The following is a 25,305-nucleotide window of genomic DNA, read 5'->3' on the forward strand; positions in this document are numbered from 1 at the left end:
TAATAATAATAATAATAATTTGCCATTTTTGTGTACGATTAGGGAGAGCGTCAATTAGGAAGAATAATGGTGGCTTTTGATTCACGTGGTTTCTACGAGGCTCAGGTTTAGAATTTAGACAGATGAACCATAAAGCGGACAAATGAAATACAAAAGTAAACAGCGATATTTTGATTTCATCAATATTATTAACGCTTGCTGGCACCGCCTTTCGTCGTGCACCGGCGGCACGACGATAGCGTAATTTTTATGAGTATGGGATTTTCAGTGGCCAATGAAAGTACAGTAAATTCTCCCTTATTGACGCTCAGATTGTACAGAAAAATGGTGAACTTGGTATTACTGTACTCTTTGAAGGGTTTCGAAACACGCGCGCCTCGTTCTCGGCCAGCGAGTTTCCTTCTAGAACATTAGTTTGTTTGGTCTGAATGCACATAAACGTCGTTCGAAGCAAGACCGACGGTTATCCCTCGGGGGCGTAACGGGCTATATTACTGTCCGCGAAAGCTAAAGCATCACGATTGTTGTACCCGTAAACTGTCCGTTGATGCATATTGGGGGTTGGTTTGCACATGCAAGGTCGTTTCAAGGTTCACCTAATGCCGATCGCCTTACGAATTGTCACGTAATTACGCAACGATCATTGACGTATTATTGCGAGCGCAGTTCTCAACGAATAACTGCATTCGAAGCGACGCATCCCCTCGATTTCAGTTTTCCAACGAACAACCCAACCTTCGATCGCTCCGCTGTACTAACGAGCTTTAAGTTTCGCGACGGGGTTAACTTAACTTTTAGCGTCCCGTCGTGCAAACTTAGCAAAGTAACATTCTTCATCGGTTTCGTTCCCGACCTTCCACAACCTTGAACGAAAGTCATAACGTTTAGAAACTTGAAAAGTTTCGGTGTCTCCCAAGACTCGACGAATTCGATTGTTATACGGGGTGAGTCTGGGATTAATCGGATTGACAGGTTGATGTTTTCAATTTTTGTTTTGTTTATTATTTAAGAAAGGGTTAATGTAATTCAAATAAATGTTTAATATTTACAGTTAATATGATTCATATAAGTATTTAATATTTACAGTTAATATGATTCATATTAATATTTAACATTTACAGTTAATATGATTCATATAAATGAAATATAATTACACCAATTTTCTTCATATACTGTTTATAAAATATATAATTTAATAAAGACTGTCAAAGTATATATTCTTTTTTACAAAAACGACTGGTGTTCGATGTTTTCTTTTACGGTTCCTGATATTATAAATATATTTCTAGGAGAAATTTTTAGGTACACTTTGTTATTGAAATATACACACACATTAATAGTAGAAATCGTAGGAAGTTTAAATAAATCTTCAGACTTGGAATTGCTATAAAACAATATACATTTGTCGCGTTTAGGGCTCGGTAGTTTCGGCGTTAATAAACATGGAAGAACAAAGTACAGTAAGTTAAAATACAGTGAATTATAAAATATAAATATAGCAATATATATATATATAAAATAAATAATAATAATAAATAAATAAATAAAATATTATATATATAATAGTATATTTAATATAGTTACCTACTATTATATATTATATATTATTATATATTATTATATTATATATTATACTATTACGTTATATATTATATATACTGTTATATACACATACTACCTCACTATAACTAAAATATAATTACCGATTGTCGACAACCATTAAAAATCTTTTGTTCCCAAACTGAGCGTCAATTAAGTTGAATTTACTGTACCAATTTGAAGCGAGATTTCCACCCCGATTTCAAAATTCGCGAACGGCGCGAGATCGTTTAAATTCGAAACGACGTCGCGAGCTCGTCGAAAGGTGATCTAATTAGAGCGGACACCTGACCCCACGGCGAATCGGTCGCCAAGGGGCTTAACATTGAATCCGCGGTTTCGCACGCGTGTACGCCAGCTGACGGGGTTGGTCAATTAACATACATGTATGCAAAACACGTTGACGGAGAGCCACGGGAAGTCTCGGGACGGGTCTAGCTGCGCATGGGCGTCTCTATGGCGACAATTGACTCTTGCCACGACCTCTAGTTGCTTCTATCAATCCATTACAACGTTATCACGCCGCGGCGAGGAAACGCAAAGTTTCCAATCCGGGATCGTGCCTTCTACGACGAGCTGCGACCATTGCTTTCTCCACTCTCTCTTCGATCTCCGAGCGGCTCTAAAGGATTAACCACCTCGGATCCAGGGATCTAATACCGGCGAGTAAGTTGGCTCGCGGATCCCGCGTACAGTGCTCTGAACGTCGCTAAAATCGTGCTCCCGATCCAGCCCCGTTTCACGCGAACACAACTCGAGTAACCTCTGTGAATAGTTACTTCCACCCTTCTCTCCACGCTCGAGAATATTTTCCGAGAAGCTCCGACGTTTTTACCGATCGACGATGGCTGGTATTTCCCACGCCGTGCTCGCTGTCGTTTCTGGAAGATTGCGCGATCGATTTCTCGACGATAGATGACGCTCGATTGCGCTCCCGCGATCCGATCGCGGTTTTTTTACCTTATGAATGAAAATGATCCCGTCTCGTGTCGCTCGGCTTCTCTCATTGATGTGCGACGGGGTTGTCACGCCGCGGAAAATCAATCTAAGCTCATTCGACGTTCACGCGGTTCCGGTCATCTCGCAGGCCGATCCTCGCAGCACGGCGTAACGTTGTTGCGACACGTCGAATCGGCGGCCAGCTGCAACCGTTGTTTTTTGATAGCGCCGCGAGATTGATTCCGCGGCTCTCGACGCACCAGGGGCGAGCCTCGGAAATCAATCGACCGGCAGCGAGCACAGTGTTTATGCCGTGAAACTGGCGAAGGGGGAACTCGCGATCGCGGATATGTCGCTTTTGAGTCCGAGAGCGGGTTAACCCCTTAATGCACAATTTAAAAAAAAAAAACCGACCAGAAAAAATCAAGTTTTTTTATCTAAGAAAATACATATTTGGACCTTAATTTCAATAAATATGTAAAAAAAATGCAAAAATTACTAAAAATTCAATAAAAATAGTGGATAAATAATTATAGCGAATATTGAATCGCATTGCAGATCGAATTTTGTACCCATCGTACTGTTTTTCAATTAATATAGGTAACATAACGTAAGTTGCGACGCCGACCGTATATATACGGGTCTGCACATTTTGGCCGGTTTTGCACGCCCGTGTTAATACGTTTCTGCGCGTTAAGGGGTTAAAGTTACGGTAAACGTTTAACATCGAAGAACCCGTAATCGGATCTTTCGAAAATTGCAACTTCGTTTTAATCCTTCGCGCTCGGAATAGATTTTGCAAACTGCAGAGTTTTGGCAGATCTTCGCAGATTGGCAAATGTTTGTTATACGGAGTCGAATTGAAAGACAAGTCATTATGCTGCTTGGAAATTTTATAGGAACCAATAATAATCAAAGATTTTGCGTTTACAACGCTAGATTTACGGAACACAAAAACAACGGCTGCTTTATATTAGTTTATAAAAGTAACAGGAAAACGTTGATTCTGATTTTGAACAAGTGCTATTGTAACATTTGCCGTAAGTAACATATAAATTGAGTAAATAATATCTATAATATTATAATATCTATAAATATATATATATATATATATATAGATATATAATAATATCTATAAATTGAGTAAATAATATAGTACGATATATATATAGATATATAATAATATCTATAAATTGAGTAAATAATATAGTACGATACGAATAATCGTAAATGAAAATATTAGTTCCCCTCGCGAGTCTGTCAACAACAATTCCGACAGCTGAAAATTCGCATCGCCGAAGACGGCGCGCCCTCAGTTTCGAATATAAACGCTGTGTCCTCGGTTCCAACGAATCGCCCGATTTGCAGATTTCTCGTCATCGAAAATGTTTAAAAAAAGGTGGTAAAGGTGAACGTGCTACGACCATGCCTCGTGTCCGGCCTGCCACGTAAAAATCGTCGACCGTACGCGGGTGGTGCTCGAAGATCGCAAAAAGAAGACATCGGCGCGTCTGCGACATCGTCGAAGGGATTCTTGGAATCGTCGAAATCGGGATTGTAATAAATTCGCGAGTAAAACCGCGGAGATTATTCGGCCTGCGGATCCGGGCAGTTTGTCGGCGGAAGTTTGAGACAGTCTGGCAGATCGATCGAAGGGTTTCTAATGTGAGAGAGACGCTCGAATCCTCGATGAGACCTCTGAGGAACGTGTGAGCGGAAAATGCATCGGTCGGTTGGAAGCATGTGAGTAAATGGCCGTGACGGGTTCCCGCCATCCTCTCAACGACCTACTATGGGCACCTGCCTGGACACTGGTGAGTACCTGTTGAAAATGATGCCGATCCTGGAAATGTTTGTCGCGACTTGTTGCAGAACGTTCGAGCCGCTTTTGTGAAATTATTCACGTAGAAGCGTTTTTATCATTTTTACTGATTTTGATATCGCTGTTAATAGAACGCTTCGAAATTAGAATTTTTGTAAAAAGTAAAATGGCGGTATTATCGGAACGTTTGGATCACTTTTACCAATTTTCAAATGACGGTATTATGCAGGTTATGTTTAAGTTACCGGAATAGAAAATGCCAGTATTATCGCAGTGCATTTGAATTGCCGGAATAGAAAATGCCAGTATTATCGCAGTGCATTTGAATTGTCGGAATAGAAAATGGCGGTAGTATATCAGAGCGTTTGCATTACTGAAATATAAAATGGCGGTGTTACATAAGAGCGTTTAAATTACCGAAATATAATATGGCGGTGTTTTACGTAAAAGTATTTAAATCACTTTCGCCGATTTTAAAATGAGAGTATTATGTCGGAGGGTTTGTAATCACTTTTACAAAATGGAGATCACTTTTGCAAAATCGAAGCGTTTAAATTATCCATGCAAAATGGCGGTGCTACATGACGTTTCAATGATTTCACGAAATACAAAATAGCGTTTGAAAATGATGCCGATCCTGGAAATGTTTGTCGCGACTTGTTGCAGAACGTTCGAGTCGCTTTTGTGAAATTATTCACGTAGAAGCGTTTTTATCATTTTTACTGATTTTGATATCGCTGTTAATAGAACGCTTCGAAATTAGAATTTTTGTAAAAAGTAAAATGGCGGTATTATCGGAACGTTTGGATCACTTTTACCAATTTTCAAATGACGGTATTATGCAGGTTATGTTTAAGTTACCGGAATAGAAAATGCCAGTATTATTGCAGTGCATTTGAATTGCCGGAATAGAAAATGGCGGTAGTATATCAGAGCGTTTGCATTACTGAAATATAAAATGGCGGTGTTACATAAGAGCGTTTAAATTACCGAAATATAATATGGCGGTGTTTTACGTAAAAGTATTTAAATCACTTTCGCCGATTTTAAAATGACAGTATTATGTCGGAGGCTTTGTAATCACTTTTACAAAATGGAGATCACTTTTGCAAAATCGAAGCGCTTAAATTATCCATGCAAAATGGCGGTGCTACATGACGTTTCAATGATTTCACGAAATACAAAATAGCGTTGTACTCTAAGTCGCTATCTAAAATCTGCGTTATGAAAAAGACCTTGCTCCAAACAGATTATACTGTTTGGCTGACCAACGGATGTCTAATACTGCTCGCACAGTTATTAGCCATCGGGAGCTCGTCGTTTTGATAAATGATGGTACCAATCTAATTGCGCATCTTAATAGAGACTTCATCCACTTTTGTCAGGGATGAGTATAATCTATTTGAGCTTCCCCACGTGACTTTGTCTACACCGACGTTCGAAAGTGTTCGAGCTCTGAGAATGCTCGCGGAAACATCTAAGTGTCCTTTTGAATTTTGTTCGATCTATTCCTTTAGACGATTATTCTTGGTAAAATGCAAACATTTCATTCGAATTCGTCGTTAAGCGGAATATTAATGAAGCACGATGCGCAGGTGATTATAACATTTATTCTAGTGAAATAATAGAAACTATGAATAGAATGGAATAATGATAAACAGTCTAATGTACTTAATTGATAATTAATTATTAATTGTAGGTAGATAATAGAAATGGTTAAATTTGTTAAGAACGAAGTTTTTGCAATGGTCTTAATACTGAAGATTATGTAAAAAGTTGTCAAATCACCAAAAAATTAATCTAATTGATCTAATACGAATATTCGTTGTTCCTCTTAAGTATTATCTTGGACTAAAGATTATGTAATACTAAAGATTATGTAAAAAGTTGTCAAATCACCAAAAAATTAATCTAATTGATCTAATACGAATATTCGTTGTTTCTCTTAAGTATTATCTTGGACTGCTAAAAATGTCTTTGTTTCTCTTTTGGGTAGTGGCTACAAGAGCTATTGATCCAGTAATGTGTGTAATGTCAAGTACAAGGTGTATATGTGGGTCACACGTGTGTTTCGACTACTTTGTTTCTGAATAAAGAAATAGTAGGAAGCGTGTTTCGGCTCCATTACTGAAATTAATTATGTTGACCACTACTCGACGTTATTCGTTATAGCAAATTGCACAGCGATGCCACCGTTAATTTCATGGAAACATTTTCTGAAAATTTATAACGAATCTTATATAGTTTTCTTGACAAAAATGTAGAAATGTTCACTAAATGTTTACGACAAATGACAGAATATTCTCTCTATTTGGTTAATTAAAATAATAATAATATTCTATTGAATTAATTTGTAACGATAATATTCTATTGAATTAATTTGTGACAATAATATTCTATTGAATTAATTTGTAACAATAATATTTTATTCAATTAATTTACAACAATAACATTCTATTCGATTAATTCGTTGCAATAATATTTATTTAATTTACAACGTGATCACGAATGCAGGAAACATTTTAGTCGTAGTTTTTAATCAATTGTTTACGCAGTTCGCTATTATTGCTAATCAGCGTACGCCATGTTTGTACCGTAATTGCTCACAGCGATAAAAAGTCGAGTAATAAATTTATCGAGGCATTTTTATGTACCGTCAATTAATTTGAAGTACGTGTCAGGTAGCGTCGTAAAAGTGTAAACAAATGGTAATCAGATAGAACAGGCGAATATGTTATCAGTCGGTCATAAGTTATCACTAGAAGCACCGAAAACCATATATTTTTATATGGCTTCGGTTATCCTTGCTTTAAGATGCAAATACTAGTGAAAAGTTCGCAATTAACCGGCTACCATATTTCATAAGATTATGTCAATTTCACAATCGAGAAAAAGACAGTGAAATATCGCCACTATTATATCTGTGTTGATCGCGTGCAGTTAATTGGAATCAATTCATTTTCACACCTGATGCAAGTTACTTGAAGCTTGGAAATTACCGCCAATTTAATGTTGCAGGTAATTTTAGCAATTTAACTTTCTACAAAAGAATGATTTACACTCTCGAAAAAATCGTCCGTTAAACAGTCAATTGCAGTATGTTCGTGCAAACGGGATGCAAGTGCAATCATAATTTACCTAATAGTAATAATAATAATAATAATAATAAAATTGCGTCGGTTTTTATAGTAATTCTATAATAATAAAATAAAATAATATAAGATTGCATCAGTAAATAATTTTCTGTTGTAAATCTTTTCAATAATTTTAGAATATTCACATCGCGGATATGAATGCGAAATATAAATTATTAGCATCAATTACAAGGAATGAAAACCAAATAAAAAAAATTCTTTAATAATTATAGAACAAGTTGAAATTTATGTATTAAAGCTTTTCAATTTTTTCACATTCTTTTAGTGTTTTAAATTACACCTCACTTTTGTGATAAACGCGAAAACTTTACATTTATTGATCGTTGCACAAAAATTATTATCTTTTAACTCTGAGGTCTGTATAAAATTTAAACGAGTTCAATAATATTCTACATAATATTTATGTAGTTCATAAAATCGTATAAAATTTCTACCGGTTCTATAAAATCGCAGAAAGTTTCTCCAAAATTGATATACATATACCCTCACCGAATTACGAATAAACAAATATAACACCTCGTCAGGATCAACATCCACGAGCATTAAAATATGCGAAAATAAATCAATAGACAGACACGCGAGCCACTACGGTGCTGGAGGATCAAACGTGTGCGAACAATTGTCAAAATCAATTTAATCGAATGCAAAGCCGGTTACGAAACTATTTCATTTTGAACATAATCTGACATACGTTGTTTCACGCGTGTCGGTAATCGTTGCAAACGATCTAACAGGATTGACGTAGTTTTCTGTGAATTTTCTGTACAGACTATAACGATTCAGCAAAATTGTCTTGTGCGATTATGTTGCTTCCGAACGTAAAATTCTTCTATAATGTCTACTCTTGTTTTATCTGTACATTGAAATTACTGTTGGAATTGTGTTCTGTTTACTTTTGTAATAATACTACAAAATTATTTATACCGGGCAACAATTTGTACTATTTGAAACGAAGATCGTTAGATTATTTGTTACAGTACAGTTTTTATTTTTATTTATTTTGTTTCGTTGTTATTATTTTGTTTTATAATTTATGGAAGTCATTTTTATTTTTGTTTACATGTATCTTTGAGGTTTTAGGGTGCATTTCATAGTTTCTTACAGTTTTATAGTTATTTTATAATTATTGATTATTATTGAATTCTATATATTTATTTTTGTAGACGTATTTGCAATAAAAGTCATTTAATGGTTTAATAAATTGAACGTTATTGATCTGAAAAGGCAGCATAAGTTAGATGAAAAAATAGCACAAATTTGTAAAAGTCTAATGAACAACAATGATACAATAATATGCTGCACCAAACGTAATAATGACAAGTATACATTTCCATCCTCATTTGCAACATGCGACATTACAGAGTTATACAATATTATCGACACGTTATGCGAATAATTACGTGTAGTTCAAAGTTAAACGCGTCCACTTATCCATAACAACACGTATTGACACCGACACCTTTTTCGCATCGGCTTTTTGAATCATGCGATCACACGTCTATCGTGCGCTGTTCGTGCCGTGATAATCAAACGCTTATTTATCGACAGTGCACCATTACACTCTATACAATTTTTCGATTATTTCGCTGATTTCTATCGTATCTCAAGGGACGATTGTACCTGCTCTGACTTTTTCGAATATGAGAAAACTAAGAATTTGCATAAAAATCCCCAATTTATTTATCTCCTTGAATCTTATCTCCTTATCTTATCTCCTTTAAATTCTTTTATATTTATTTTCAAGAGGCAAAGAGAAAAATGTTGACAGCGAAACAATAATTTCTCTGACAGTGAAATATTCGTAACGAAAAACTAGAATTTGAAGTCTTTTCATTGCTGGATTATATTTCGAATTCTGAATAAATTCAATTTCGCCGAGCATCGTTTGACACTTCCGTAAAAATTGAGTTTTCTCAGAATTGCGATCGAGTTCTGTTAAAAATTGTGGTACGATAAATTTCAAAAGCACGGTTGGTTTCAGTATTTTTTATAATTTTTAACTTCGCATAATGATGTTAAATGTTAAATTAATTTTAAATTGCAACGAATGAGAAGTTAAATATTAAATTCATTTTAAATTGCAATGAATAAAAAGTTTAATATTGAATTCATTTCGAATTGTAATGAATAAGAACTTAAATGTGAAATTAATGTTAAATTGTATTGAATAAGAATTTAAATGTGACGTTAATGTTAAATTGCAATGAATAAGAACTTCAATGTGAAATTAATGTTAAATTGCAATGAATAAGAATTTAAACGTGAAATTACCGTTAAATTGCAACGAATAAGAATTTAAATGTGAAATTACCGTTAAATTGCAATGAATAAGAATTTAAACGTGAAATTAACGTTAAATTGCAATGAATAAGAATTTAAATGTGAAATTATTGTTAAATTCCAATGAATAAGAATTTAAATGTGAAATTAATGTTAAATTGCAATGGATAAGAATTTAAATGTAAAGTTAACGTTAAATTGCAATGAATAATGACATAAACGTTAAATTGCAATGAATAAATTTATCTCAGATCGCACCTAGGATAAGATAAACTAATTCCAAAAAGATCTCTGAAAACTATACGTTCGCAATTCAATTAATTATAATTAATTAGATGCAGCTTCATCCAAACGAAAGCTTCGCTCGTTCGTTAAATAAACAGTCGCGGAGTAACAAATAAGAACAATAAAAGAAGTTGAAAATCGTGAGAAAACATATGGTTTTGTTTATGCCCATTGGAGTCATAGCGAGAGTGAGAACGATCGAAGAGACAGCGGAGAACTAGCATTATCTAGACGCTGCTGTGTCCTTCGACAACGTCACCAACACTGTCGAGTAACCTTTATAACATCAGGGTTGCAACGAAGAAAAGATACTTCGCACGAGGACGCTTAAGCACTCTAGGCTAGACTTTCTCAGAAAAAGAGAATAAAGTACTACGATCCTCTCCAAGGATGATGATCGATAGCAGAGGATTGATCGGTCATGGAGTCCGGCACTATGTATGCGGTTGTGTCGCATTTGCTGACAATGAGTTATGCGTATAGCATAACTGGAGCATACGGCACTGTTGATTACGGATTGAAGTTTCTTTTTAGAGTGGGAGTAGAGTGTAGCAAATGTTGCATCGATTGCTGTGAACTTTCTCGATGAAAACGTAGTATGATCTTTCCGTTCCAGAATTATAAGCGGCTGCTTCTTATGCTCTATTCGCGGAATGTTCCAGTTATGTTTAGTCCGCTCGAATTTGCTATTTTAAGTTCTACATTTGACGCCACGTTCTACATTCGATTCCACCATCGTTCACACTTCACTCGAAGTTGTGCAGTTTATTATATGTTGCATGTTTAATTTGCAATTGTACGTTCATTTTGAAGCTGCACATTTAATTTCAGGTTACAGGGCTCGATTCTAAATTGTACGTACAATTTCTAATTGTACATTCAATTTGTTATTGTACGTTTAATTTGTGATTGTACATTCAATTTTAAATTTTGTACGTTTAATTTGTAATTGTACATTCAATTTTAAATTGTACATTTAATTTGTAATTGTACATTCAATTTTAAATTGCACATTTAATTTGTAATTGCACATTTAATTTTAAATTGCATATTCAATTTTAAATTATACATTTAATTTGTAATTGTACATTCAATATTAAATTGTACATTTAAGTTGTAATAGTACATTCAATTTTAAATTATACACATGTAACTTGAACTTATACATTTAATTTTTAATTATACATTTAATTTGTACTATGAACATTTCATATTATATTGCATATTTAATTTCAAATTGTTCATTCGATGTTAAATTACATATTTCATTTGGAGATGTATAGTCCTCGCGCGACAAGAAGGCACACCTTCGTGTTTACATATTCCCCCTCTTACTAGCTGCCCTGTTGCCGCAGCCATCGGTCGCTATTGGTCAACGGTGATCTTCGTCACAGTTTTCAGCCAATAGCGGCCGATAGCTGCGGCAGTGGGGCAGCTATTAAGAAGGGGAATGTAAACGCAGAGCTGCGTTCTTGTCGCGAGAAGACTATACATGTAATTCGACGTTGTACACTCAATTTTAATTTGCACATGTGATTCGTAGTTGCACTTTCACTTTCGAATTGCATGTTTCACTCGAAGTTGTCGATTCAATTCGAAATTTGTCAATTATATTTTGAACGCAATTAAAAATCTGGAAAATAAACTACTGTTTTATTGCTTTTAAAAAATCTCTTTTTCCGGAAGAAAAGCGAACACATCTCTCCAATTATTAATTTACTCGGCAGCTTTCCTCGCTGATGAAAGTTATGCAGCGTCGAATGGATAACATTGAAGGGGTTTTAATTATTTATAATTACTAAGCACGATGCAAAAGAAGACTCTTAACACAAATGGAACAATTTAACATCGCATTTAGGCGAGTCCATTCTCAAGACAATTGTACTCAAGAAGATCCTACCAATTTCCGAAAGAAAGTTTCATTAATTTTTAATTGAGATAATTAATTTATCCTATCCAATTGAAATCATTATCGCTATTAAAAATTCACAAACTAAATGATCATTTTGGATTTTCGAGAATCGTCATTCGTGGCTCTTTGTTAGCACGAGCGATGGAGCTGTGGAATTGATCAACTCAGCTCTGGCGGAGAGCTTTGAGCGTTATCGGCGACAATTAATCAGATTAAACGATGCTATAGAGGAGAAACGAGAACCGTGCGTAACCTCATGCAATCGCATCGGTTGCAAGAAACACAAGTCGCGAAATTGCTGTCAGAAATTAAGTGTAATAATATTCTCAAACTATTTCAATTTTCGTCATTAAATTTCATCCCTTTAAATTTCCATTTTCACGTCTGGACAAATTGAGAACGCTACGCGACAACTGTGCTATCAAACTAATCAATCTCCTTCGTTGCAACAACAATCGGAACGCACTTTGCACAGGCGTAGTCTAATTAAGCGATATTCGATTCGATGAATAATTAACACCGTGCTCCCGGAACACGTGCACGCGTCCTTCGTCCTTCCCCGAGGCTGCGATTGGACAGCAAGGAAGCGGAAAGTTTATTTAAACGAGGGAATAGTCAGTGACTTCGAGTTAACTATGAAAGAACTTTTTAATGGCCGCGAAGAATGTTACTGCCGGCATGAGTCATGTTACGAACAAATCAATATTGCATGTAACTTGACGAAGCTTGTCGTCGATGCCCGTCGCTGTAATAAATTTTCTTCTGAGAAACGGTGTGACGCCGTTGCTGCATCGTCCAATCAAATTTCGTAGCGTGCGATCGGATTTTTTCTATATATTATATATATATTATATTTTCATTTTTATACATTTTATATATATTATATTTTTATTTTTATATACTTTATAAATCATATTTTTATTTTTGTATATTTTATAAATCATATTTTTATTTTCATATATTTAATATATTATATTTTTATTTTTATATATTTTATAAATCATATTTTTATTTTCATATATTTAATATATTATATTTTTATTTTTATATATTTTATATGTTATGTTTTTATTTTTATATATTTTATATATCATATTTTCACTTTTATATATTTTTATTATTGTACGTTATAATTATACGTTTGGTAATAACTATACCTACTATATATTTTTATGAAAATACACATTTTGATATGCAATTTTATGAAAACTAAGACGAGAGAAAAATTTCTTTTGGTTGCTGAAAGATTGCTTGCGATGAAAATGAAGTGAAAATGTTTTTAATTAATTTTTATCGCTGTACGTGGTTCCTCGTATTTTAAACGTTTCCACACGCCATAAGTGACAATTTGTGTACGATAAATTCAAGATGTATCTTGACAACAGAAAATAATGATATATCCTGACCTTTGTTAGCGACATTGTTATGCGCGTAATTGTGGTTGTAACTTCAGGAATAGGATGTATATATAGTCCTGGTGTCGTCGATACGATGGCAATCGTCCTCGAAGGGTTGATGGTTTACGATCTTTCTAATAGTCGTTCGGTGCTAGTGAATTTTTTGTTCTGGATCGCGAGCCAAGGAATTTTGCAAATGAATCAATTTCGCGAATTTGTAAATTCTGAATTTTCGATTGCAAATTTGAGAATGTTGAACTTCGGATTGCGAACCAGTGAATTTTGAATTTCAGATTGTAAACTATTTTGAATTTTAGATTGCAAATTAACAAATATTGAATTTAAGATCGTAAATTAGTGAATTTTGAATTTAAGACTGCGATAAGAAAGAAGAAACACATTTTTATTGAAATTCCATTCTGCACAATTTTTGATGAGATTCGAATAAAATATGCACAGAGATATATATAATTTAAACAAATCAGATACGTATCCATGGTTTGATCGATGCTGTAATATAGCTCTGCGTTGCAGCATATAGATAATGCATCGGTGCATCGTTATCATATTAAACTTCGTAACATACGTACAAGTTAAAACAGTTGTCGTTGTTTCCTTGTCCAAGGCTGTTACGTTTATGCGAATATTGTGTGGTGGTGGTATATATATATAATCGTGAACAAATTATCCAGCAGTGCGATCCAATAATACTACAATATAAACTTTTGTGCAATTATTCGTTTGCAGAACGAAAGCGTACAGATTTTATGCAACATAAAAATGTAGCAATTCAATTGTAAGAAACTGAAGTTACTGAAAACTTGTTTTTCATCTTCCAATGAATTTAATTATCCGAAAATAACGTGGTAATATTTTTGAATTCTTTTAGTGACTTCATAATTTACCAGATGAAAAATAAAAGTAAATTTTAATAAATAAAAATCTTGTCCATCAAATTAAGTTCTCAGCAATCGGTTTAAATTGTTCACTTTCGTTATAAATTAATGAATCGACGATCTGTTCTCTCTCTCTCGTCAAGCATTTAAAAATAAAATTATTAAAATAAAATTAAAATAGAATTAAAATAGAATTGAAATTAAAAATAAAATTAAAATCAGAATAAAATTAATAAACGTTGATGAATCTTGTCGATTCGATTCCAAGTTTTATTCGAAGTAAGAAGTAGGTTAAAAAGTCTATTGATTTCGATTATAACGTGATCAATTATGTTCCGCAGATCAACAAGATGGATCGCAAGTGTTCGAGGAGGCCGATGCTCGAAATACAGGAAAATGGCGTGGGGAGGCAGGCCTTTTGGCGACCCCTCCGAACGGTTATTTTCCGCAACAAAACGTTGGTCCGATCAAATTTGAAGTACCTCAAGTGCCTGTCATATTCGTTCTTGGTTCGTACGATTTTCAAATATTTTATTCGACGAACTTTCATTTTCTAAACACGCGATAATCTAAGCAATGAAACTTTCGACTTCAAGAATTTTTTTGGTTGCAACTACCGAAGTTGGGCAGACGGCTCTTGCGTACGATGATTCTGCAGACATTGTTGAATATATCAATATATTTTTTACAATGTCATAAACGTTCGACCGTCGATAAATAATATTTTATGCAGAGCGTGACTTTGTGTTTTAGAAAAATACACTATGAAATTGTATTGCGATGTTTAATGTATACAGTTGAATTTTTGAACATTTGTCGTTAATTTTGATGACGATTTCAGGTGGTCCCGGAAGTGGAAAGGTGACACATTGTGATAACTTAATGCAGGAGAAGAAGGGCATCACGCACATTAATATGATGGACCTTCTTCAACAGTACGCTTTAGGAAATGGTGAGCAATAACTAATGAGGACGATTAAAACAAATATATTCTCAATGTAGTTGGTAGTTAAAATCGTATTACGGTCCTAAGAAATTATGCGTATAGATATTAAATTACGTTAATTATGGCAATAAATGACATGACGATAATAATATTAAAGTTACATCACTAATTAAATAGAAACTAGCAAAGTAGATTTATATATAAGTGGAGGCTAGTGACATGACGATAATAATATTAAAGTTACATCAATAATTAAATAGAAACTAGCAAAGTAGATTTATATATAAGTGGAGGCTAGTGGAATTAATTTAAAAATAAGTGGAAGCTGTAGTAAAATTAATTGAACAATTTAATGGAAGCTAGTAGAATTATTTAACAATTAACTGGAAGTTAGTAGAATTATCTTATCGGTTTAATGAAAGCTACTAGAATTAATTTAACAGTTTAATGAAAGCTAGTAGAATTAATTGAACAATTCAATGGAAGCTAGTAGAATTATTTAACAATTAACTGGAATCTAATAGAATTAACTTAACAGTTTAATGAAAGCTAGTAAAATTAATTGAACAATTCAATGGAAGCTGGGAAAATTAATTGAACAATTCAATGGAAGCTAGTAGAATTATTTAACAATTAACTGGAAGCTAATAGAATTAACTTGACAGTTTAATGAAAGCTAGTAAAATTAATTAAACAATTCAATGGAAGCTAGTAAAATTAATTGAACAATTCAATGGAAGCTAGTACAATTGATATAACAACGTAAAAATTCAAGCCAGTTCAGGTTCCCCCACCACGTTATTTTCAAGTATGAAAATGAAATGATTTACATTCATTTAATGCTAGTTACAATTTTGTTTTCTCGATTACAGATATGCAAGATTTCGGGCAGCTTAGTAGTAAAACAGTCGCCGAGGTCCTCATGCTCGAAATCAAGATGTCACCAGGGGCCAAAGTTTTTCTCGTCAGCGGTTACCCGCGAAATATGCGCGACGTAGTCGAATACGCCGAAAAAGTGAGCTTATCGTGATTATGAAACTGTTCGATTAACATAGTACTTTTCGGTTTTATTAACAAATACATAATTCCCCCTATAAGAAAGGAACCCCAAGTCGAACATGCTTTATATTTGTAACAAATATATAAAAGGAAATTAAAAAGAAATTGTATGAATTCTAAATAAACGAGAAGTCATAAATGTAGTTTATGCTTGCAGTTAATTTGCATAATAAAAGTGGACAAAATTGTATAGATCCCAAGTCTTAAATGAAACACAAGTTTGCACAAGTAATGAAAAAGAATTTTATAGACTGTAAACGTTGATTCAAATTCCGTACAAAATAATGAACAATCGGCAATTTCGTATATGTTTTCAGATAAAAATTGTGAACGGCGTGATCCTCGTTTCTTGGAGGCAAGAGATCCTCGAAAGGCAAATCGACTTTGGCGCTCAACTCGGCCAAGTGGTCATCGAGCTCGCCAGAATGGAACTTTATAATTTTTATAGAAACGTGATGCCTGTCGCGGAGTATTTTGATCAAAGCGGAATGTTGCTAGAGGTAATTAAAATTAAATTAAATCATCGTGTCTCTATCTAAAAATGTTCGACAATGCGTTGCTTAATTGTCATTATTATCTTCTAGGTGAACGGAGAAAGAAATCCAAACGACGTTTACGTCGACTTTCGCGAAGCAGTTTTCAAAATTCTCGGCCTGTCGACCGAAGACGTGAAGGATAAAAATGTTCCTCCATCTTTAGAGGCGGAGGTACGTTTGTTCAGACCTTCTTGTTCACCTTCGTGCGTTATCGTTAATATTAATATTACATCGAAAGTTACTCCACGTTTTACTTCGAACGTCGCCTGTTATTCATTTTTATTTCGCAGTAAACAATTTATTAAATGTACCAATAAGTAATCCGTCTTCTCTTCGTTGCATGCTTTTTCCGTTTCTATTTCCATTCTCACGTGTCTGCCGAATTTCGACAAGTATTTTAATACTTTTCCAATGCTTATATTATTATGTGCATAAATTATTTCAATGCGCAAGCAAAGATAATACCGTCCACAGGATGTCCCAAAAGTCACTCGCAGTCGCGAATAAGTGGTTCCTGAGGTGTTTCGAAGTAATTTTTGCTTCAGCGAAAATGCGATCCGCGGCTTCGTTTGCGAGTTATCAACGAAAAACAGCGACCAATGAGAGGCGAGATCGCGTTTTCGCTAAAGAAAAAGTTCCTTCAAATCATCGAAAGAATCTCTCGCTTCCCAATTTCGAGTGACTTTTGGGATACGCTGTATATTAAATTTTACGATACTTTATTTTACTTTATTATGCTAGTTATGTTTATTAATAGCGCACGAAAGTTTTGCTGATTTCTTGCTCGATGGATATGATGCATGACGTTGGAAAAGCGATTGTTGTTCGATTAGCATAGACTTTTTGGACGACTTTCCAGCATTTTACGCAGTTCTGGAAGATCGTTTACCTATTGGTACAGTTAATAGCAGCAATAATTCGCGGACTTACGGGCATAATTCCAGGTAGAAGTAGAAAGGAGGAAAGAATCCGTGTCGAAGTCGCCGCCGCCGAAGAAAGAGGATCCGGCGACGGAGATACCGCTGCCGCCGGCTGTGATAGACGAGAAACCTGCGAAAACCGCTAGTAAACCTAGAAAAGGGTTGCCTTCGTTTATCTGGGTTATAGGTAACAAATGAAATATACTGAGTTGTTCAAGACAATTTATACAAGATTTATTGACTTTACGTTTACTGCGCCAGGTGGTCCGGGAAGCAACAAAGACAACCTGTGCACCCAAGCTGTCCGCAACATGCCAGGCTGGGTGCACATCAGCGTAGGATCTCTGCTGAGGACGATGACGTCCTCGAACACCATCGTGAAGGATGCGGTCGTGTCCGGCGAGCTGGTCCCGCAGGACATAGTGATGCAAGTTCTCGAGCAACAGATTATCTTAAATCGCGACACGGACGGCGTGATTATAGACGGTTATCCGAGGGACTTGGATCAAGTCGAAGAATTCCAGAACAAGGTGACGAATAATAAGCAAAGCTTTTTTGTTGTTACGTTATTGTTGTGCAAAAGTCTCTTTCTGGAAATCTTGTAAAAATCCTTTCGTAAAATTTCTTTGCAAACAATCTCTTTGTAGCAATTTATTGGTGCAAATCTCTTTGCAAACATCTCTTTCCATTAAGTTGAGTCATTATGAGTCACCGGGACAAACAGGTTTTTAGTTTCGCTAAAAAGATAAGGGTTCAAAATAAATGAAATAAAAAAGAAGAAACAAAAATGAAATAAATGTCTGATAAAACAACGGAATTTATTTATGACTCGACCTAATGAAAATCTCTACGTAAAAGTCTTCTAATAAAATATTAATACACTTTTTGGAATGACTGTGACTTAAGTGTGATGATTAAAATTATTAGTTTGGCCAACATCCACCCCTGGTGCTGCTGGACTGCTCGAAATTGCAACTCGGCAGAGGGCGGCTGGACGATAGTGTTTCAGCGTTTAAGAAAAAATTGGACCTCTTCCGGGAAATGTCGTTGCCTATGCTGAAGACATTTGACAGCGAGAATCGTCTGACGATTGTTAGTGCACCTAAGTATCAATACTTACTGTTTCAAATAAGTCCGGGTTTATTGTTGCACAACTTTTTTTTCTAACTAACTGAGATCCAAGAAAATGATATACCTTGTATTAGATAGTATTAGAGTATTATAGCATGTATTTTAGACAGTATTATATTAGTTAGTATATTAGATAGTATTACAGTATTATGGTTTAGATTAGACAGTATTAGAGTATTATAGCTTATGTTAGACAGTATTAAAGGATTATAGCTTATATTAGACAGTATTAGAATATTATAGCTTATATTAGACAGTATTAGAATATTATAGCTTATGTTAGACAGTATTAGAGTATTATAGCTTATATTAGACAATATTGGAGTATTATGGCTTATATTAGATAGTATTGGAGCATTTTGGCTTATATTAGATAGTATTGGAGTATTATGGCTTATATTAAACAGTATTAAAGGATTATGGCTTATATTAAACAGTATTAAAGGATTATGGCTTATATTAAACAGTATTAAAGGATTATAGCTTATATTAGACAGTATTAGAATATTATAGCTTATATTAGACAGTATTAGAGTATTATAGCTTATATTAGACAATATTGGAGTATTATGGCTTATATTAGATAGTATTGGAGTATTATGGCTTATATTAAACAGTATTAAAAGATTATGGCTTATATTAAACAGTATTAAAGGATTATGGCTTATATTAAACAGTATTAAAGGATTATAGCTTATATTAGACAGTATTAGAATATTATAGCTTATATTAGACAGTATTAGAGTATTATAGCTTATATTAGACAATATTGGAGTATTATGGCTTATATTTGATAGCATTGGAGTATTATGGCTTATATTAGATAGTATTGGAGTATTATGGCTTATATTAGACAGTATTAGAGTATTATGGTCCATATTAGACAATATTGGAATATTATGAATTATATTAGAGAGTATTAGAGTATTATGGCTCATATTAGACAATATTGGAGTATTATAGCTTATATTAGACAATATTAGAGTATTATGACTTATATTAGTCAGTATTAGAGTATTATGGCTTATATTAGACAGTATTAGAGTATTATGGCTTATATTAGACAGGATTCAAATATTATTACGGTATCAGAATATTACGGCTTCTATTGCATCATTAGAATTTTTTAATACGAAAATACAGGATTCTGTATTTTATGCATTCATAGCAACTACGATCTCTTTCGTTTCTCTCTATCCATTTCGAAAGAGAATTACCATCCTTGGATATTCGACAGCAGATGTTTCTAAAAACGGAAGTTTTGAATGCATGTCCGTTTCGAGCCGATTATAGTCTCTACAACGTTCTTTTTATAGCTCTACGCGTAATTATATATGTTATGAATACCCGAAAGGATAATCCGTTGCTGTAGAAAGTTCAAGGCCGTGGAATTATAGCTCCACGTTGTTCCGTTTGCCACTGCTGTAACTCGACAAACATTAGTTTCCAATTGTTGATGGAATGCTAACAAATAGATTCGGAAACGCGTCGGATGCGTTTAAACGATTCTGGATTCGTTGCGATAAACGCGAGCGAATCGAATACCCGAATTCTTCGCGCGACTACGCAACGCGTATTTACAATTTAAATAGCCAATGGACCTTACTTTTTACGCACGACGAGTATACTCGTCATGACACAAAGTTATGTCACCTCTCCACGACGAGTATACTCGTCAAACGCAGCTAACTGGTTAAAATAATAGTTATTTAATACTATTTAGTTATACTATATATATTATATATATTAATATACTATAATATATTAATATATTATATATATTAATTATACTATATATTATATATAATTATACTATAATATATTAATATATTATATATATTAATTATACTATACTGTTATAATATTAATACTATTTAATACTAGTTATTTAATATTTAATAATAATAAATTATAATAATAGTTATTTGAATTTATATAATTATATAAATTTATATATATTTATATTCATTTTTATACATATATTTGATATAATTATATATATATATATATAATATTAAATTAATATATAAATTAATATATAATATCAAATTAAATATATATGTAAATACCGATAAAAATTGACGCGTTGAAAATGCAGATCGACGGCGACACAGACGTGCCAAGCGTGCAACAAGAATTTGCGGCTGCACTTTATCAAATGATGACCCAAGCGCGACGCAAAGGAGGGGGCGCGCCTCGGCCGCAGTTGTCGAACGGCGACGACAACGAGGCGAACGGGGATCCCGTGATTAAGAACAATAGGGACCAAACGATCATTCCAAACGGTATCCTCAAAGAAGCGAGCAACGTACTTCCAGCGATCGAGAACGTGAAGAACGCTAGGAAAAACGTGAACGGTCTCTCACTGGCGGGTAAATAATTTCTTAAAGGGGACGGGAGTGGGGGGACCAACGATTGGTTTCGAACGGTTTGGTAATCAACGATTTTCATGATTTCAGGAGCCGTGCAAATCACGAACGGATTGAGGCACAGCCTGCGGCAGGTTAAGAAGGACGGAGCTGCTCGAGCACAAAACGGAATCGCGAACGGTGCCGCGCACATGCTGCAGAACGGAGTCGCGCATTTAGCGAACGGGATACCTGGTAACAACAAAGTGGCGCCGGCCGTTCAGAATTATCTACCGAACGAGACCAAGGATACCGTGAGGAAAATGTATAACGAGGTCGAGGGTTACCAGCAGAATCTGCATATGTAGACCTTCGACTAGAACAAAAAGAAAGAAGAACATAGCAGATAAGAGACTTAAATGTAACAGTGTGGACGAGCCACAGAATAGATCTGACATTCGATGGAAGTTTGATCAAACTTAAAGAAATTGTTCCGTTGCAACAGCGTATCAGGTTGAGTCATTCAGCTCTTTTTTTATCAGACATTTATTTTGTTTTGTTTTTCATTTATATTCTTTTGTTTTTCGACTGGATTTATTTTGACTGAATATTGACTCGATGTATACTTAAATATTGACTAGATATAATACTATTATATATACTATAATACTTGCTTTTTTTCATTTATATTCTTTTGTTTTTTGACTGGATTTATTTTGACTGAATATTGACTCGATGTATACTTAAATATTGACTAGATATAATACTATTATATATACTATAATACTTGCTTTTTTTCATTTATATTCTTTTGTTTTTTGACTGGATTTATTTTGACTGAATATTGACTCGATGTATACTTAAATATTGACTAGATATAATACTATTATATATACTATAATACTTGCTTTTTTTCATTTATATTCTTTTGTTTTTTGACTGGATTTATTTTGACTGAATATTGACTCGATGTATACTTAAATATTGACTAGATATAATACTATTATATATACTATAATACTTGCTTTTTTTCATTTATATTCTTTTGTTTTTTGACTGGATTTATTTTGACTGAATATTGACTCAATTTGTACCTGAATATTGACTCGATGTATACTTGAATATTGACTAGATATAATACTATACATATATACTATAATACTTGTTTTTTTCATTTATATTCTTTTGTTTTTTGACTGGATTTATTTTGACTGAATATTGACTCAATTTGTACCTGAATATTGACTCGATATATACTTGAATATTGACTAGATATAATACTTGAATATTGACTCTGTATATATTTGAATATTGACTCGATATGTAGTTGAATATTGACCCGATATATAACTGAATATTAACTCAATATTTTACTTGAATGTTGACTCCACATATACCTGAATATTAACTCGATTCGTAGCTGAATATTGACTCAATATTTATTTTAATGTTGACTCGATATAATACTTAAATATTGACTTTTTATATACCTGAATATTGACTCGATTTATAGCTGAATATTGACTCAAAATATACGGAGAAACACCGACGAGAAATGAACGAATCATTAAATTACGGGATGTCAGATCTATCCTTTGCGTCGTCTACGCTAAAACAAAGGGAGTAGAATTTATTTTTAATATCGTCCTATCTTTTTATAACGTTAATCACTACATAGCTGCAGGTACAAACAAAGATTTAAGGTCCCCTAATAGCACAATAACGTGCATACGTCCCTTTACCGTGCCTTAAGACATCTACGACTTAAATAGGATTAACGCAATATTCAAGGAAAGCCAAACACGAAGATAGTTTTGCAGATGTAGGATAAGCGCAGAGTTGGGAGCCGTTTCATAAATTCTGAATAATTGAACGAAATGGGTACGATGATATTTTAATAATACGTTCTCCATGATTTGCATTTTTAATTTTAATTTTTGTACGATGGTTCAGATAAATAGCAGGATTAATGTATCTCATTACGGATTATGAATTGTAGATTTTTGAATTGGAATTTTGCAATGTTAAAAGGAAATTGTTCCTAATTTTGTTTTCTACATTTGAAACTTCTCCCACCTCTTGTAGATAATATAACAATAAGTATCCGTCGTTCGACGAATTAAAGTCGTCGGACATTTTAAGTCCTTCAAACTCGGGGTTTGCAAATTTTTATGGAAACAGATCGATTTTACTTGGAAACGTAAAAAATAACCAAGTCGATAGACTGTGCGAATTCTACGAGGAATCATATTTTTCCGACAAATCGTGGTCCATTGTTTATAGAAAAATATATCGTTACGCAATCTGTAAATCGCCGCACCGTTGGAAAAAAAGAAATGACAAGCTCTGAGTACACGTTGCAATAGAAAATGACATTTCATTTGACTTGGAAATTAAGCGAAAGTTTTATCAGAGGAATTGACTATTTTTGCAACACATATTTTTGTGACGCAGATTTTTGTATTGCAAAGGGGTAAGAATTGAATGAAAATTTCTCATCGGCGTGAAATGCTTTAGCATATTGTTTAAACATTCGCTAAATGTCGTTAGGGACTTTAACTTTTTGTGTTTCACACGTTTATTGCGCACTAACTACAAAATTACTACAAACGGGTAAGAGTTAAGTACCGAAACATCGAAATTCTAAGATTCTTTGCTAGATTGTAAATTTTAAGGATCTAATTCAATGTACATCGATACATTACTGTACCTCACTATAACAAAAATTTAATAAATTTAATAATAAGTAAATTTATTCACGATCTCACGCAAACCGTATCGGACTATATTAATTTTTGTTGAACTCCAACTGTTGCATGTTAATTCGAATGCGTCTATATTTTGTTAAACAAACTCCGCAGTCTACGAATTACACAATTGAACAGAGATAATAGAATTAGGTGGTATTTTTAGATCGATCATTTTTAAGGGGAAAACTTTGCACCAGGCGATTTAAAAAAAAAAAAAGTAATTTTAGGTATGTACAGGGTGATTCGAATGAAGTATTATAAATTGTGTTATTTCTTTTTTAACTGCAATCCTGTTGACAGGGTGATTTTTAAATTCTAAACAGTTCTATAGACGTAAGATTAGAAAACTAAAATTGAGTCTTTTATCAACTCGAACTATCGATGGATTTAAAAAGAAAGTGAAAAGTTATTTTATTCGACGAATTTCATTTTCATTTAACAAAACGTATCGATCTTTTAGAATTCTTTTTACCAAAAAGATGAATGTAATTAATTCATCTGACACATTGTATATATTATTATATAAATTTTTGCAATTCCACTTACTTAAAAATACAGTTGGTATGTTATAGAAAAATTCCAATTAGATATTGTTTTATACACGTTAAAAATAGAAAGACGAAGTTATTTTTAAAGAAATGTCAACTATTCGATTATGCTTTAAAAATATCCAGGTTTTTTCAAATTCACCATAAGAATTTTAACGATAAACCTCGAGACTAATTCTAAGTAAGATTATCTGCGAAAATCACCATTTATTTCCAATACTACCTCTGAGAAATAATACTTACTAAGAATAAGTTTTATAACGATTGAAAATTGTTAATAGTAAAGTATCTTATACAGACATAACTTTAAAACAGAAAAAACAAATGTTATTTACAACCCAATGTAATATATTACGTATTATTAGATAACTTTCATAATCACAGGCATAAACGACAGATTTAATGTACAGTACTCTATAGTACTGATTTTTTTAAAATAAAGATGTAATAAATTAATGCACTGATACATTACATACAATGTTTCCAAAGTTCTTAAACCCACAGTTCCTTTAGTATTAAAGAAAGAACATTAATTCAAACAATAAAGTCACACAATGAATGTACATTTCAGTTTAGTTTTAATATTGAATATCTACATTTTCTCAGCTTTAATTCGAGCCGTCAGACGTTGAAAAATCTCTACGCGAAAACATAGGAAAATCATTTTTTCGGAACTCTTGCAGTTTTCATAAATTTCTCATATATACTGTAATTATTTTTGAATTGAATTATGCCTACGGTAAACTGCATTTTTCAAGCTTTAATTTGGTATATGAAGCACT

General features: G+C 33.5%; 1 protein-coding gene across 3 annotated transcripts; it reads left to right on the top strand.

Annotated features, from left to right (window-relative positions):
- Nucleotides 1–1,631: 1,631 nt before the first annotated feature.
- On the top strand, nt 1,632–24,994 carry LOC117221017 (adenylate kinase isoenzyme 5). Of its 3 annotated transcripts, none has more exons than XM_076522486.1 (12): nt 1,632–2,265; nt 3,907–4,352; nt 14,627–14,794; nt 15,127–15,237; nt 16,104–16,246; nt 16,608–16,790; nt 16,875–16,997; nt 17,771–17,933; nt 18,008–18,276; nt 18,674–18,838; nt 20,976–21,249; nt 21,337–24,994. In XM_076522486.1, the coding sequence occupies exons 2-12, from the start codon at nt 4,331–4,333 to the stop codon at nt 21,591–21,593; spliced, it is 1,878 nt and encodes a 625-aa protein (XP_076378601.1). In that variant the 5' UTR covers nt 1,632–2,265; nt 3,907–4,330; the 3' UTR covers nt 21,594–24,994. The 3 variants fall into 3 exon arrangements, with proteins under 3 accessions (XP_076378601.1, XP_076378603.1, XP_076378602.1); XM_076522488.1 differs by having other exon boundaries at nt 3,938–4,352; XM_076522487.1 differs by lacking the exon at nt 1,632–2,265 and adding an exon at nt 2,921–3,578.
- Nucleotides 24,995–25,305: the final 311 nt, after the last annotated feature.

The sequence above is a fragment of the Megalopta genalis genome, chromosome 5, assembly GCF_051020955.1.
Source record: "Megalopta genalis isolate 19385.01 chromosome 5, iyMegGena1_principal, whole genome shotgun sequence".
In the NCBI taxonomy this organism is placed as follows: domain Eukaryota; kingdom Metazoa; phylum Arthropoda; class Insecta; order Hymenoptera; family Halictidae; genus Megalopta; species Megalopta genalis.